The sequence below is a fragment of the Thalassophryne amazonica genome, chromosome 3 (assembly GCF_902500255.1).
Source record: "Thalassophryne amazonica chromosome 3, fThaAma1.1, whole genome shotgun sequence".
Classification (NCBI taxonomy): Eukaryota; Metazoa; Chordata; class Actinopteri; order Batrachoidiformes; family Batrachoididae; genus Thalassophryne; species Thalassophryne amazonica.
This window is the reverse complement of record NC_047105.1, coordinates 24,586,584-24,604,252: the sequence shown is the minus strand read 5'-3', so window position 1 is coordinate 24,604,252 and position 17,669 is coordinate 24,586,584. Positions and strand designations below refer to the sequence as shown.

Below are 17,669 nucleotides of genomic sequence, written 5' to 3'. Positions count from 1 at the left end.
GGGGAAGGGGAAGGAGTACAAAAGAGAATTGAGATTGGGCCTATATCTCAAAGTCAATGACCCAGAGGCATGAATGTCACTGTGGAGATATCAGAAGAACTGAGAAGCTATTTTTCCACCTAACATATGGAAAATATTCATATCTACAAAAAATTCTTAATATTCTACACTCCTTATATTCAGGTTTATATAAGCCTTATTCTTTATTGTGTAATCATCACATATAAATTCATGTATCACACTGTCATTTTTGTTGATGCATTAATAGTACAGCAGTGATAATTTTGCACAATCATACAGTGTTATTACATGTCATTTTCATTAAGGTTGGCCACCCTGTGCAGCTTAATCTTGCACGTTTGTAAGATGCATTGTGAGGTATTTCCTACATTTTTTGTCCCGTACACCATAGATTATTGGGCTCAGGCACCGGGGCAGGATGTAGATTATTACGTAATTTGCAAATCTGATCCCGGCGATTTGTTTAGGGAATATTATCTCCAGGACAATGTTTGCACTTGGGGAGATATAAGAGAGCATGCACATGGCCAACTGTGCACCATGAAGCAAGATGGTGTTTCTGGTTCTCTGGACTAATGTCTTCTCTGTTGACAGGGACTTGGCTACAAAAACGATTTTCAAGTAGGTGAAGACAAGAATCAGAAAAACACAGGAGAAGTAGATCGCATCAAAGGCTTGCCTTTTGTATGCCAGGACTGGGTCTTTGAAGATATTGTGGCGCAAGCAGAAAACTGACTCCTGAAAGAAACTCAGGGGCTCTGTTGCCAGTGTGATGAATAAATCTGTAATATCTGGTGCAATACATATCAACCAAATTAATCCAATGATCATATATGTCCTCCGCACTGTGCAGATCTGGGCATAATGTAAAGGGTTGCAAATGACTATGTAGCGTTCTATGGCCATGCTGGCTAGGTTGACAGGGGTATTTCTGGTGGTGAATACAGCTGTTAGAATGAAGAAGCAGCATAAGGACACGTTAATCTTATAGACGATGTAGCTGAGGACAAACACAGTGGTGGTGATGGTTATCTGGACGGTGTCATTTATGACCATGTGGGTGAAAAGGATGTAGCGTGGATCTTCATTAAAGATCTGAAAGATGACAACGAAAACAAAATGTAGTTTATGATAGATCCTGTAATAAGCCTGCCATAAGATAAAATATTTCTACTAATTTTGCAACATGTTCTGGAAAGTTGTGTTAAAATAACTTGCAATATTTTTATTATTGGAAATAAAAATTATAAGACAAAAATTGTAATTTTGGTGCTGGTCATTGCACTTGTTTTACGTATGACCAGTGGTGGGCACAGCTAACCAAAAACGTAGCTTCAATAACAGCTAAACCGCTAACTGAAAAGTTAACTTTAATAGCGCTAAACCGATAAACTGCAAAAAACTTTAGCACAAGTTACAGCTAACTGCTAAGTTTGAGTGCTGTCGGCAACTGATAAGCCAGTTTCGAGTTTAAGCACCGCCGAGGCTTCTGAGTAAAATCAAAAGCGATCTCAAACCCAAAAACAAATGTTTAATATAATACTAGATTAAAACACTACTGGACACAGCCACATGAGGGCGCCCTTGCGCCACACAGTTCAGGAGGCAAATGCAGCTGTCTGTCAGTAGTGTTACCAAATTATCTTAAATTGTTTAGTATAAATCATTAATAAATGCCTTTTTTACAAATGAAAAAAAATGACATATTTCAAATACACATTTATTTGTAAAAACCAACACACACATTACAGTAACTTGTGTGTTAGTTTTAATAAACCGGCAACCAGTGAAGGAGACTCATTTTTTCCATAATGCTTTTCGGCACGTGTCTGTTAAAAGCACAAACCTTCAGAATTTAGCGCATTCCTTTAAAAGATATGTCACATGTGATTTTTTTTTCTCTCTCTGTAAAAATGACAGATACCGATAATATCAATAACTGTCCGGAATTAGTTGTTTATGACTAAAACCATAAGTCAAAAGTGTGTTGCCCTTCATGTCTCCTCCACACTGACCATCTGTTTGCATGTTGAAAGTAAATGACTTTTTATTTCTTTCTTCCTTTGGGGCAACAGCAACTGGCTCACTCCGCTCTCCTCTGTTGAGGAAGGATTGAGCTCACAGCCGTCTGACTGTTACAAGACACACAACAGGTAAGTACTAAAATGTATGATGTTAATTTATTATGCCAGCAAAAAGAAGTAAGCGGACTGAAAGTTATCTGAGCAAAATTTAGTGGAGGCTAAGTGGTCCGCTGTTGGTTTTCAAAATTAGCTGAAAAGCTAATCTGCTATCAAAAAAAAATTAGCTTCGCTAATTAGCAATTAGCCGAACTGTGCCCACCACTGGGTATGACTGATGTAGCTGTGCAGAGCTTGTCCTCAACTCTCTGGGACCTGAAGCAAAATTCTGCTCAGTAGTCCTCCCAGTGGTGGGCACAGTTTAGTTCCGATAACTTTTAGACCACTGACATCTTTTTGTGGGCATAGTGAATAAAGCTTAACAATTAAAAACATTGTAAAGCCTGAAATCATATATTTTAGTTCCTGTCTGTTTCGTGTTACATGAGAGGTAGAGCTCAATCCTCTGCCAGCAGAGGAGACCTGGCTACCAGACAAAGGAAGAGAAGTTAAAAAAAAAAAAATCATTTATTTTCACAGCCATGCAGTCTTGCAGACATGTCGCAGGAGACATGCACAGCAAGGCAGTTTTGACTTATGGTTAACCTTTTAATCAAAGTAGTTCCAGAAAAGTTATTGAAATTAATGTAATCTCTGTCATTTTTACAAAGTGAAAATATCAGCTATATCAGGGTCCCCAGACAATGGAACAACGGAGCTAAGCCATTATAGTGTTATTACAGCGCCGTTATGCTACTGTGCTCTGCACTCAGGTAGTTTTCTAAAATACAACCAGGCTGTCTGTGCTGAACTGCCCGCTCTCCCCTCCCCTGCTGGCAGAGAGCCGAGCAGAACAGCGCTGTAGTTCGGAGAGCACAGCGTCTCACAGTGGAAAAAAAAAAACTGCCAAAGTCTTCCAATAAAAAGAGCTCCTTCTGCTTTCATAGCTCCAGAAATTAATTTATAGGCTTTATTTTACAGTTGAAACCCTTCAGTCTCTTGTTCCCTCACACACACACACACACACACACACACACACACACACACACACACACACACACACACACACACACACACACACACACACACACAGAGAGAGAGAGAGAGAGAGAGAGAGAGAGAGAGAGAGAGAGAGAGGTGTGAACAGCAGATGCTCCACACTGTAAAAAAGCAGCAAAGCAATTTTAATCAACGATCATCTTCACCACATAGCCTCAGTGAAACAATTGTGAAAAAACTGATTCAGAAAGTTTTTCATCCAGGGTTTCATCATTAAAAGAGCAGATTTACTCCTTTACTTCCTCCAGTTCCTTCTTACAGAATTATTTTTTTCTTTTTGTTATTGTTGTTTATGCACCAGTGACACCAGACCAAATTATTTGTATGTGAGAACTTACTTGGCAATAAATTTGATTCTAATTCTGATTTGACAATCAGATCAGTCCAGATTTAACTCTTTTTCAAACAAGACAATTAGAGGTTATATTGTTTTTTTTTTTTCTTTTTTAAGTATACAATCCCACTCAAAAATGTTCAAAAAAAAAAAAAAAAACCTAAACTGTCAACATGACAGAAAAACTCTGCCTGTCTTACTGGACCAAAGGTACAGTGTGTCATTTTTGAAGAAGCGAGCAAATGCTGTCCATCAAATATTAATGTGTTTTTAAGCTTTTCAACTTTATTTTTTTATTAGCTTAGACAGAAAAATGCAAAAAAGAACTTTGATATTTGATATTTTTATATTTTAACTTTGATAAAATTACTCGCAACGCACACCTCCTCAGGTGATAATTGTCAACAGCACTGCTATACTAAAAATTTCTGCAGAGAACCCTGTATATGTTTTAGTTTTAAAGTAATACACTAATATTGAAGGTTTGAGCATTTACAGACACACGTGCCAAAAGGCATTATGGGAAAATGAGGTTCCTGTCATCAGTGGATGGTAGTTTTATATATATGTAAAAACCAACACACAAGTTACTGTAATGTGTGTGTTGGTTTTTACAAATAAATCTGTATTTTATTTGTAAAAAAAAAGGGCAATTTGAAAACCGAAAATTCTGTTTAAGTGTTTCAGCACTTGTAGCAAATGTGTTGAAATTAGTATTAACATGAGAAAAGTTTTAAAAATTTCACTGGTGCAGATGATGGCCGTCACTACTCAATCAATCAATCAATTTTATTTATATAGCGCCAAATCACAACAAACAGTTGCCCCAAGGCGCTTTATATTGTAAGGCAAGGCCATACAATAATTACGTAAAAACCCCAACGGTCAAAACGACCCCCTGTGAGCAAGCACTTGGCGACAGTGGGAAGGAAAAACTCCTTTTTAACAGGAAGAAACCTCCAGCAGAACCAGGCTCAGGGAGGGGCAGTCTTCTGCTGGGACTGGTTGGGGCAGAGGGAGAGAAACAGGAAAAAGACATGCTGTGGAGGGGAGCAGAGATCAATCACTAATGATTAAATGCAGAGTGGTGCATACAGAGAAAAAAGAGAAAGAAACACTCAGTGCATCATGGGAACCCCCCAGCAGTCTACGTCTATAGCAGCATAACTAAGGGATGGTTCAGGGTCACCTGATCCAGCCCTAACTATAAGGTTTAGCAAAAAGGAAAGTTTTAAGCCTAATCTTAAAAGTAGAGAGGGTGTCTGTCTCCCTGATCTGAATTGTGAGCTGGTTCCACAGGAGAGGAGCCTGAAAGCTGAAGGCTCTGCCTCCCATTCTACTCTTACAAACCCTAGGAACTACAAGTAAGCCTGCAGTCTGAGAGCGAAGTGCTCTATTGGGGTGATATGGTACTATGAGATCCCTAAGATAAGATGGGACCTGATTATTCAAAATCTTATAAGTAAGAAGAAGAATTTTAAATTCTATTCTAGAATTAAAAGGAAGCCAATGAAGAGAGGCCAATATGGGTGAGATATGCTCTCTCCTTCTAGTCCCCGTTAGTACTCTAGCTGCAGCATTTTGAATTAACTGAAGGCTTTTCAGGGAACTTTTAGGACAACCTGATAATAATGAATTACAATAGTCCAGCCTAGAGGAAATAAATGCATGAATTAGTTTTTCAGCATCACTCTGAGACAAGACCTTTCTAATTTTAGAGATATTGCGTAAATGCAAAAAAGCAGTCCTACATATTTGTTTAATATGCGCATTGAATGACATATCCTGATCAAAAATGACTCCAAGATTTCTCACAGTATTACTAGAGATCAGGGTAATGCCATCCAGAGTAAGGATCTGGTTAGACACCATGTTTCTAAGATTTGTGGGGCCAAGTACAATAACTTCAGTTTTATCTGAGTTTAAAAGCAGGAAATTAGAGGTCATCCATGTCTTTATGTCTGTAAGACAATCCTGCAGTTTAGCTAATTGGTGTGTGTCCTCTGGCTTCATGGACAGATAAAGCGGGGTATCATCTGCGTAACAATGAAAATTTAAGCAATGCCGTCTAATAATACTGCCTAAGGGAAGCATGTATAAAGTGAATAAAATTGGTCCTAGCACAGAACCTTGTGGAACTCCATAATTAACCTTAGTCTGTGAAGAAGATTCCCCATTTACATGAACAAATTGTAATCTATTAGATAAATATGATTCAAACCACTGCAGCGCAGTGCCTTAGTACCTATGGCATGCTCTAATCTCTGTAATAAAATTTTATGGTCAACAGTATCAAAAGCAGCACTGAGGTCTAACAGAACAAGCACAGAGATGAGTCCACTGTCTGAGGCCATAAGAAGATCATTTGTAACCTTCACTAATGCTGTTTCTGTACTATGATGAATTCTAAAACCTGACTGAACCTCTTCAAATAGACCATTCCTCTGCAGATGATCAGTTAGCTGTTTTACAACTACCCTTTCAAGAATTTTTGAGAGAAAAGGAAGGTTGGAGATTGGCCTATAATTAGCTAAGATAGCTGGGTCAACTGATGGCTTTTTAAGTAATGGTTTAATTACTGCCACCTTAAAAGCCTGTGGTACATAGCCAACTAATAAAGATAGATTGATCATATTTAAGATCGAAGCATTAAATAATGGTAGGGCTTCCTTGAGCAGCCTGGTAGGAATGGGGTCTAATAGACATGTTGATGGTTTGGATGAAGTAACTAATGAAAATAACAGACAGAACAATCGGAGAGAAAGAGTCTAACCAAATACCGGCATCACTGAAAGCAGCCAAAGATAACGATACGTCTTTGGGATGGTTATGAGTAATTTTTTCTCTAATAGTTAAAATTTTATTAGCAAAGAAAGTCATGAAGTCATTACTAGTTAAAGTTAAAGGAATACTCGGCTCAATAGAGCTGTGACTCTTTGTCAGCCTGGCTACAGTGCTGAAAAGAAACCTGGGGTTGTTCTTATTTTCTTCAATTAGTGATGAGTAGTAAGATGTCCTAGCTTTACGGAGGGCTTTTTTATAGAGCAACAGACTCTTTTTCCAGGCTAAGTGAAGATCTTCTAAATTAGTGAGACGCCATTTCCTCTCCAACTTACGGGTTATCTGCTTTAAGCTGCGAGTTTATGAGTTATACCACGGAGTCAAGCACTTCTGATTTAAAGCTCTCTTTTTCAGAGGAGCTACAGCATCCAAAGTTGTCTTCAATGAGGATGTAAAACTATTGATGAGATACTCTATCTCACAGAGTTTAGGTAGCTACTCTGCACTGTGTTGGTATATGGCATTAGAGAACATAAAGAAGGAAGTTTTCAGGGAATACTGTTAAGTCTTCAATTTCCATACCATAAGTCAGAACAAGATCTAAGATATGATTAAAGTGATGGGTGGACTCATTTACATTTTGAGCAAAGCCAATTGAGTCTAATAATAGATTAAATGCAGTGTTGAGGCTGTCATTCTCAGCATCTGTGTCAATGTTAAAATCGCCCACTATAATTATCTTATCTGAGCTAAGCACTAAGTCAGACAAAAGGTCTGAAAATTCACAGAGAAACTCACAGTAACGACCAGGTGGACGATAGATAATAACAAATAAAACTGGTTTTTGGGACTTCCAATTTGGATGGACAAGACTAAGAGTCAAGCTTTCAAATGAATTAAATCTCTGTCTGGGTTTTTGATTAATTAATAAGCTGGAATGGAAGATTGCTGCTAATCCTCTGCCTCGGCCCGTGCTACGAGCATTCTGGCAGTTAGTGTGACTCGGGGGTGTTGACTCATTTAAACTAACATATTCATCCTGCTGTAACCAGGTTTCTGTAAATCAATATGTTGATCAATTATATCATTTACTAACAGGGACTTAGAAGAGAGAGACCTAATGTTTAATAGACCACATTTAACTGTTTTAGTCTGTGGTGCAGTTGAAGGTGCTATATTATTTTTTCTTTTTGAATTTTTATGCTTAAATAGATTTTTGCTGGTTATTGGTGGTCTGGGAGCAGGCACCGTCTCTACGGGGATGGGGTAATGAGGGGATGGCAGGGGGAGAGAAGCTGCAGAGAGGTGTGTAAGATTACAACTCTGCTTCCTGGTCCCAACCCTGGATAGTCACGGTTTGGAGGATTTAGGAAATTGGCCAGATTTCTAGAAATGAGAGCTGCTCCATCCAAAGTGGGATGGATGCCGTCTCTCCTAACAAGACCAGGTTTTCCCCAGAAGCTTTGCCAATTATCTATGAAGCCCACCTCATTTTTTGGACACCACTCAGACAGCCAGCAATTCAAGGAGAACATGCGGCTAAACATGTCACTCCCGGTCCAATTGGGGAGGGGCCCAGAGAAAACTACAGAGTCCGACATTGTTTTTACAAAGTTACACACCGATTCAATGTTAATTTTAGTGACCTCCGATTGGCGTAACCGGGTGTCATTATGCCGACGTGAATTGCAATCTTACCAAATTTACGCTTAGCCTTAGCCAGCAGTTTGAAATTTCCTTCAATGTCGCCTGCTCTGGCCCCCGGAAGACAATTGACTATGGTTGCTGGTGTCGCTAACTTCACATTTCTCAAAACAGAGGCGCCAATAACCAGAGTTTGATCCTCGGTGGGTGTGTCGCCGAGTGGGGAAAAATGGTTAGAAATGTGAACGGGTTGGCGGTGTACACGGGGCTTCTGTTTAGAACTACGCTTCCTCCTCACAGTCACCCAGTCGGCCTGCTTTCCTGGCTGCTCGGGTTCTGCTGGAAGGGAACTAACGGCAGCTAAGCTACCTTGGTCCGCACCGACTACAGGGGCCTGGCTAGCTGGAGAATTTTCCACGGTGCGGAGCCGAGTCTCCAATTCGCCCAGCCTGGCCTCCAAAGCTACGAATAAGCTACACTTATTACAAGTACCATTACTGCTAAGCGAGGCCGAGGAATAACTAAACACTTCACACCCAGAGCAGAAAAGTGCGGGAGAGATAGAAGAAGCCGCCATGCTAAATCGGCTAAAAGCTAGTAGCTGCGCTAAGCTAGCGGATTCCTAAAAACACACAAAGTGAATAATGTGTAAATAATTTAGAGGTGATTCAGAAGAGGGAGTGCTTTAGTTAAGGCACGTGAAGATTACACTGTGAAACAAATCGTTATCTAGTTAACTAGATCAATCTAACTGCACAGATTAAACAGCTAACAGATACAGCAAAACACTGCTGTGCTCCGGAACAGGAAGTGATACAATACCGCAGTGAGAGCCAACCACCAGTAGAGGCAAGCCCTCTACTGGTGGTTGGTGGTGGTTACTACTGCACATATCAAGTTTGTTCAAGATTTACAAAAGGTGGATCAAGAAGTTACTGTGATGCTTCAAAACGCGCCCTGAGTTGCTGTTCGGGATGAAACGGGAAGGACTGGTGCTCTGTGGAATAAGGATTATTCCTGAAACTTGATCCAAACTGGGGAAAGTTTCTGTGGGTTCACCTCAGTACTGCTTGTTTGTTTCTTGTTTTTTTTTTTTTAAGCAAATAACGAATTGTCTTGCACATTGCCTCAGTGCTGTCAAAACAACAACACAAATCAATAACGCATTAACTTTCATACTAAAAGTATTTGTTGTTAAAACACTTTGATTGTGAAGTGCCTTCAGCAACATGCTATTCTCAAAACTCTCTCACAGAGGATTTTTCCCTCCTCCCTTAAAGTATGGATTCACAAGAAAGTCACTGACATTCACTGTGAAACAAGGGAGAGGCGGAGCCTTTATTCATTTATGGGGCCCCACACAACGCGTGTAATGTGCATATACACTCAACAAAAATATAAACGCAACACGTTTGGTTTTGCTCCCATTTTGTATGAGATGAACTCAAAGATCTAAAACTTTTTCCACATACACAATATCACCATTTCCCTCAAATATTGTTCACAAACCAGTCTAAATCTGTGATAGTGAGCACTTCTCCTTTGCTGAGATAATCCATCCCACCTCACAGGTGTGCCATATCAAGATGCTGATTAGACACCATGATTAGTGCACAGGTGTGCCTTAGACTGCCCACAATAAAAGGCCACTCTGAAAGGTGCAGTTTTATCACACAGCACAATGCCACAGATGTCGCAAGATTTGAGGGAGCGTGCAATTGGCATGCTGACAGCAGGAATGTCAACCAGAGCTGTTGCTCGTGTATTGAATGTTCATGTCTCTACCATAAGCCATCTCCAAAGGCGTTTCAGAGAATTTGGCTGTACATCCAACCAGCCTCACAACCGCAGACCACGTGTAACCACACCAGCCCAGGACCTCCACATCCAGCATGTTCACCTCCAAGATCGTCTGAGACCAGCCACTCGGACAGCTGCTGGAACAATCGGTTTGCATAACCAAAGAATTTCTGCACAAACTGTCAGAAACTGTCTCAGGGAAGCTCATCTGCATGCTCGTAGTCCTCATCAGGGTCTCGACCTGGCTCCAGTTCGTCGTCGTAACCGACTTGAGTGGGCAAATGCTCACATTCGCTGGCATTTGGCACGTTGGAGAGGTGTTCTCTTCACGGATGATGCGAAGGAGATGTGTTGCACTGCATGAGGCAAATGATGGTCACACCAGATACTGACTGGTATCCCCCCCAATAAAACAAAACTGCACCTTTCAGAGTGGCCTTTTATTGTGGGCAGTCTAAGGCACACCTGTGCACTAATCATGGTGTCTAATCAGCATCTTGATATGGCACACCTGTGAGGTGGGATGGATTATCTCAGCAAAGGAGAAGTGCTCACTATCACAGATTTCGACTGGTTTGTGAACAATATTTGAGGGAATTGGTGATATTGTGTATGTGGAAAAAGTTTTAGATCTTTGAGTTCATCTCATACAAAATGGGAGCAAAACCAAAAGTGTTGCGTTTATATTTTTGTTGAGTATAGAAAAGTCTGGCTTTGTAGCTGTGCCTACCTGGTGTCTGAAGAAAATGGTCACAAAGGTCCCATTAACAAACATGAGGAGGAGCCAGATCAGACACACAATCATGTTCTTAATGACTGCTATGGTGAAGTCATCTCTGATGAGCTGATTTGGCAAACAAGGGAGATGAAGAAAAGGAGAAAAGAAAAAGTTCCATGAACACATTTTGTCTCTAATTTGGTAGGAATTTGCAGTCAATGATCTAAACCAGGGTTTGCACTGACACCATCCTGATGCAAAAATCTTCAAGGCTGGACACAAGATTTCAAATGTACTGCGTTCCTGGGACACAACTTCCACGGGAGACGTGCGTCCCGGAAGTGACGCACATTCAAGAATTCGCAGAACATCCCGCGCATTCAAAATGTGTTTTCTTTGATTCTCATCGCTGTCAGCGAGTCTCTGTGTCTGTTCCTCTGTCTCCTGTCTGCTAGAGTGCCTTAATTGAGAGAATGGTGACATGATGAGTTGGAAACAAAAGGTCACGTGACTTGTGGTGCCATCTTGTGTTAAAAATCGCGTTCGCTGTTAATCTATCTGCATGTAAATCCAGCCATTTTATTTATTTGCTGAAGATTCTGGGTTGTTGTGCATTTGGATGCACAAATACAACCCCTGGCAAAAATTATGGAATCACCGGCCTCGGAGGATGTTCATTCAGTTGTTTAATTTTGTAGAAAAAAAGCAGATCACAGACATGACACAAAACTAAAGTCATTTCAACTGGCAACTTTCTGGCTTTAAGAAACACAATAAGAAATCAGGAACAAAAAATTGTGGCAGTCAGTAACGGTTACTTTTTAGACCAAGCAGAGGGGAAAAAAATATGGAATCACTCAATTCTGAGGAAAAAATTATTGAATCATGAAAAACAAAAGAACGCTCCAACACATCACTAGTATTTTGTTGCACCACCTCTGGCTTTTATAACAGCTTGCAGTCTCTGAGGCATGGACTTAAATGAGTGACAAACAGTACTCTTCATCAATCTGGCTCCAACTTTCTCTGATTGCTGTTGCCAGATCAGTTTTGCATGTTGGAGCCTTGTCATGGACCATTTTCTTCAACTTCCACTAAAGATTTTCAATTGGATTAAGATCCGGACTATTTGCATTCCATGACATTGACCCTATGTGTCTTTTGTCAAGGAATGTTTTCACAGTTTTTGCTCTATGGCAAGATGCATTATCATCTTGAAAATGATTTCATCATCCCCAAACATCCTTTCAATTGATGGGATAAGAAAAGTGTCCAAAATATCAACGTAAACTTGTGCATTTATTGATGATGTAATGACAGCCATCTCCCCAGTGCCTTTACCTGACATGCAGCCCCATATCATCAATGACTGTGGAAATTTACATGTTCTCTTCAGGCAGTCATCTTTAGAAATCTCATTGGAATGGCACCAAACAAAAGTTCCAGCATCATCAACTTGCCCAATGCAGATTCGAGATTCATCACTGAATATGACTTTCATCCAGTCATCCACAGTCCACGATTGCTTTTCCTTAGCCCATTGTAACCTTGTTTTTTTTTCTGTTTAGGTGTTAATGATGGCTTTCGTTTAGCTTTTCTGTATGTAAATCCCATTTCCTTTAGGTGGTTTCTTACAGTTCAGTCACAGACGTTGACTCCAGTTTCCTCCCATTCGTTCCTCATTTGTTTTGTTGAGACATATTGCTTTAAGTTTTCTGTCTTGATGCTTTGATGTCTTCCTTGGTCTACAGGTATGTTTGCCTTTAACAACCTTCCCATGTTGTTTGTATTTGGTCCAGAGTTTAGACACAGCCGACTGTGAACAACCAACATCTTTTGCAACATTGCGTGATGATTTACCCTCTTTTAAGAGTTTGATAATCCTCTCCTTTGTTTCAATTGACATCTCTCGTGTTGGAGCCATGATTCATGTCAGTCCACTTGGTGCAACAGCTCTCCAAGGTGTGATCACTCCTTTTTAGATGCAGACTGATTTGATGCAGGTGTTAGTTTTGGGGATGAAAATTTACAGGGTGATTCCATAATTTATTCCTCAGAACTGAATGAGTCCATATTTTTTTCCCTCTGCTTGGTCTATAAAAGTAACCGTTACTGACTGCCACAATTTTTTTTTTCTTGATTTCTTATAGTGTTTCTTAAAGCCAGAAAGTTGCCATTTGAAATTACTTTAGTTTTGTGTCATGTCTGTGATCTGCTTTTTTTCTACAAAATTAAACAACTGAATGAACATCCTCCAAGGCCGGTGATTCCATAATTTTTGCCAGGGGTTGTAGACACAGCAAGGGCTTCAAGATGTACAGATTCCCTTCAGATCCAAACAATAGAAAAATTTGGAAAAATTAAGTCAGCCATGTGGGATGGAAGCTGACATCATCATCAAAGTTTTGAGAGGTAAATTTATTGTTCAGTCCCATGCACAGTAAAACTCACATAAACCATCATCATATAAACCAGATATTCGCAGTCACTGTACAAAAAAGTCCAAATGTTTTTGTATTGTTTTCCATGTAATAAACACCATATATAACAGATTTTTTGCTCACATCGGATAAAATGTCCCGTCTGATCTCATTGGATTTCCATTAAAAATCCTGAGCAGTCTGGAGGTGCAAAGTAACAGAGGTACAAATTAAAGTTCAGCTCTTACACTCGCCGATTTGAGGAAAGTGGGACTGGAGTCATTTCTGTGATTAAAAGACCAACTGTTTATTTTTTCACACTGTGCTCAGACTCGGACCCGCAGCCTGATGTGCACCTGTTAAATCAGACACAAAAGGCTGTGATTTGACACTTTTCTGCTGTCACTCCTTCGTCTGCCATCATATTTTAATAGTTTTTGCAGTGCGCACACTGATTACAGATGGGTCAGAAAAATCAGCAACTTTACAACATGGAGTCTGAAAAAGAGGAAACTGTACAGCTTACCTTTGAATTGGAGGTGGTGATTGTAGAAACAAAAGCTTGTTGAGGGGGCAAAATAATCCAGAATAAAGCATAATCCAGTGACGGAGAACTTTAAAAATGTCATGCACGTCATGGAGTTACAGAGTTACAGAATCCATCGAAAGGCTCCCATACATGATAACTTACCTTTTATTCCTAAATACTAACGTAAGCGTATGACCCACATTTATATTGAAGTGCTGTCGCTGCATTTAGTCCATCCTATTGCCACCACCAGCAGCAGCACAAGATGCCACCGAGCTAATTACAACATTTTACATTTAGTGTAAGTGTTCATGGATGGCATGTTCGCTGAATAGCTATGCTGTCTGCAACAATATTAAATATGTACAGAATTATGCTTTGAGATGTTGTCATTTGTGTGAAATGACACCATTTGAAATGACAGCATGATCAAATATCTAAATCTGCACTGGCTTTAAAAATCTTGCATTGTCAGACTCTAATTTTCTCATTGTCATGTGTCATTATCAACAAAATTATAAATACCATGAAATATGGTGCTGTCATTTTAAGCCTATATTGCCCATGCTTATAACACACGCACTGGGAAAACGACAGTAGAGGGCATTAAAGTTTGCATTTATGAAGCCGATTAGTATGAAAAAAATAAAATATTTCTTATTAGTGATGAAAGGTTGCAATAAGATACAAGAATAGCGCTGTAAAATACAGGAGAAACACTGCTGCTTCTTCACACCTGATAAAGACCACTCATGTTAGTCATGTTGCCTTGTTCTGCGTCCTCGGATACATTCATACTTGGAGAGACAGAGAGAGCAAGAAATTGTCAGAATCTCACAACAATGACCTTCATGTCACAGTCAGGCAATTGAAACTGAGGCGTTAATACATGGAGATATGTAAATTAGTATGATGGCAAGAACACATGGCAAGTCACAATATCAGTAAAAGTACAGTTGTTTTCCTAAGATGTGGTAGGGAGAATATCCAGCATTCAGATAGCTGACACCTGTTTTTATTCTGCGCAAATAAAGTATTGCATCATTATATTAAAAAAATTCAAATAAACGGTCAAGTCCCGTATTTCCTACTTAAAACATACCAAAGCACAGAAACTGTAACAAGCAGCTTGAAAATAAAGCTCACATTCAGTGGCTGTTTAGTCATAAGTGAACTTTTGAAAATGTCTTTCGTCTGTCACCTGCCTTTTACCATCCTGGTCTGTTCCACCTCCTGTCCCCGAGTACACAGAAGGCAGTCAGACTGAGACCGACACTTTTGTAGACATCTTACCAAGATTGAATATCATCATCATCCTCCTCCTTCTCCTTCCCCTCCTCTTCCTTTTCTTCAGTGTCAATAGAGGAGAAAAGAGGGGGGAAAAGGCAGCCATACGAGTATAACATGCCTGGTATGCACACTGTTATTGCCATCCCATGTTTTTGATATTTTGATATTTAGGTGTTGACATATACGTCTTTATAAGGGCTGATACCGACTATTGATAAGGTTTGGAGCCCGATACTAATAACTGGTTGTAAAGCCAACTAGCCTCTTCTTCCATTGTGCCTATTTTACTAGAAAGCACTTTGGGAAGCCATTGGCTGTGTAAATGTGTTATATAAATAAAGCTGACATTGACACTGATGGTTAAAAAAAGTGGCAAAGGTGTTAATGTAGAACTGTGTGTAATGTAGAACTACAGTACCGTGCGCATAGAGCAGAAACCTCCGCCAAAACTAGTTTCCAATTCCACAAATTTTTCGTACCTTTTGACTACTTTGACCTTGAAAAACATTTTCAAGGTCAAAGTCCTCTTAGAAGTGGCTTTTCATAAGCTAAAATATAATACAAAATATAGATCAAAAGGGCTTTTTGACATTAAAATCAAACAACTGCTAAATCTGAAGTACGGATCATAAGCATATCAAACAAACTCTATTCACTGAGAGTGCCAGTTTGCACCTCATTGTCACAAATTAGAGTGATTGAGTAATTTTTGAGATAGAATATGCAAATAAATAATGTTTGAGTTCAATGGTACTAATATTTCACAGTCACTCAGTTTTTGAGAACTGTCAACACCACGCAGATTTACCGTTAGGTGCCATACTATTTGCATTTGTTTGTAAAAAGTCCAAGGCCCGGTTTCATAAAGCGGTCGAATCTTTCAGTCTACTAAACTTACGTAGTCGACTGTGGATAGTTGTTCAACATTATCCGTCGAATCATCGTTTTACATCAATGGCTAAACTTGTAGATTAGCTGTCTTAAGTTAGTCAGTGGTTTTCACAGGTGTAACAGCCTCACGCGTGCCGTTGCTAAGAGATGGCTCCAACGCATGACAGTTTTGTTTACTTCCACGTTGGTTGTCATCAACTGTCCAGCCTTTGTTTCATTAACTGGCTTAATTAACATTTACAGACACATATACGAACTGCAGAATGATGTCCTTAGCACTTAGCAGTTAGCTAGCAGTTCACTCTTTAGTTTCTTCTTCTGCACTTCCATCAAGCTTTGCTTTGAACCTTGAAACTTGAAGCAGTGCTTCGATCTGCTGCTTCATTTGTTCTTTGTTTTATTTCGCTTTATCTTAATTTTTCCCCGCTAAAACCCTAAAGAGCATATGTCTGTGAGTAATATTTACCTTTTTTATGTTAAACCAACCTGTTATGGTCTTTTGAAACAGTTGATAGATGTATTTTATAACTTAAAAACAGGACCAATGCTAAAGCATTAGCATGTCTACGGCGTTTTCAATGTAAAAGTTAGCATTAAGCTGTTCACATCTCGGCACATTTGTGTGTATTTGTTTTCTGTATAATAATTAATGGCTCAGCGTTTGTTGTCTTAAGAGACAAATGTATTACAGATTGTAATCTTTTTTTTATTTACAACCCCAATTCCAGTGAAGTTGGGACGTGTGTAAAATGTAAATATGTACAAATACAATGATTTGCAAATCCTCTTCAACCTACGTATATTCAGTTGAATACACCACAACGATATTTAATGTTCAATCTGATAAACTTTATTGTTTTTGTGCAAATATTTGCTTATTTTGAAATGCATGCCTGCAACACGTTTCAAAAAAGCTGGGACAGTGGTATGTTTACTGCTGTGTTAAATCACCTTTCCTTCTAACAACACTCAATAAGCATTTTGGAACTGAGGACACTAATCGTTGAAGCTTTGCAGGTGGAATTTTTTTCCTGTTCTTGCTTGATGTACGACTTCAGTTCTTCAACACTCCTTTGTCGTATTTTGCGCTTCATAATGCACCATACATTTTCAATGGGCGACAAGTCTGGACTGCAGACAGGCCAGTCTAGTACCTGCACTGTTTTACTATGAAGCCACGCTGTTGTAACACGTGCAGAATGTGGCTTGGTATTGTCTTGATGAAATAAGCAGGGATGTCCATGAAAAAGACATTGCTTGGATGGCAGCATTTGTTGCTCCAAAACCTGGATGTACCTTTCAGCATTGATGGTGCCATCACAGATGTGTTAAGTTGCCCATGCCATGGGTACTAACACACCCCCATACCATCACAGATGCTGGCTTTTGAACTTTGCGCTGGTAACATTCTGGATGGTCTTTTTCCTCTGTTGTCCAGAGGACACGATGTCCACGATTAACACAAACAAATGAAATGAAATGAAATGTGGACTCATCAGACCACAGCAGACTTTTCCACTTTGCTTCTGTCCATTCCAAATGAGCTCGGGCCCAGAGAAGGTGGCGGCGTTTCTGAATGTTGTTGATGTATAGCTTTTGCTTTGCATGGTAGAGTTTTAACTTGCACTTGTAGATGTAGCAACAAACTGTGTTAACTGACAGTGGTTTTCTGAAATGTTCCTTAGCCCACACGGTAAGATCTTTTACACAATGATGTCGGTTTTTAATGCAGTGCCACCTGAGGGATCGAAGGTCACAAGCATTCAATGTTGGTTTTCGGCCTTGCTGCATACTTGAAGAAAGTTCTCCAGATTCTCTGAATCTTCTGATTATATTATGGGCTGTAGATGATGGAATCCCTAAATTCCTTGCAATTGAACATTGAGAAACATTGTTCTTAAACTGTTGGACTATTTTTTTTCATTCAGTTGTTCACAAAGTGGTGATCGTCGCCCCATTTTTGCTTGTGAATGGCTGAGCCTTTTATGGATGCTCCTTTTATACCCAGTCATGACACTTACAATTAGTGTCCTCAGTTCCCAAATGCTTACTGAGTGTTGTT

General features: G+C 39.6%; 1 protein-coding gene across 1 annotated transcript; it reads right to left on the bottom strand.

Annotated features, from left to right (window-relative positions):
* Nucleotides 1-345: 345 nt before the first annotated feature.
* LOC117507726 (odorant receptor 131-2-like) lies at nt 346-14,832 on the bottom strand. Its single transcript, XM_034167539.1, has 4 exons — nt 14,720-14,832; nt 14,163-14,223; nt 10,490-10,603; nt 346-1,116 (listed from the first exon to the last, which is right to left on the bottom strand). Exons 1-4 carry the CDS (start codon nt 14,830-14,832, stop codon nt 346-348), a joined length of 1,059 nt encoding a protein of 352 aa, XP_034023430.1.
* Between the last annotated feature and the right edge of the window lie 2,837 nt (nt 14,833-17,669).

What these genes read in the sequence shown, in the direction of transcription:
- LOC117507726 (XM_034167539.1), bottom strand. Translation starts at nt 14,832, where the DNA reads ATGTTATACTCGTATGGCTGCCTTTTCCCCCCTCTTTTCTCCTCTATT. An exon ending in ACATGAGTGGTCTTTATCAG is followed by an intron (nt 10,604 to 14,162) that starts GTGTGAAGAAGC and finishes TTGCCAAATCAG; the next exon opens with CTCATCAGAGATGACTTCAC. An exon ending in CCATTTTCTTCAGACACCAG is followed by an intron (nt 1,117 to 10,489) that starts GTAGGCACAGCT and finishes GTCATCTTTCAG; the next exon opens with ATCTTTAATGAAGATCCACG.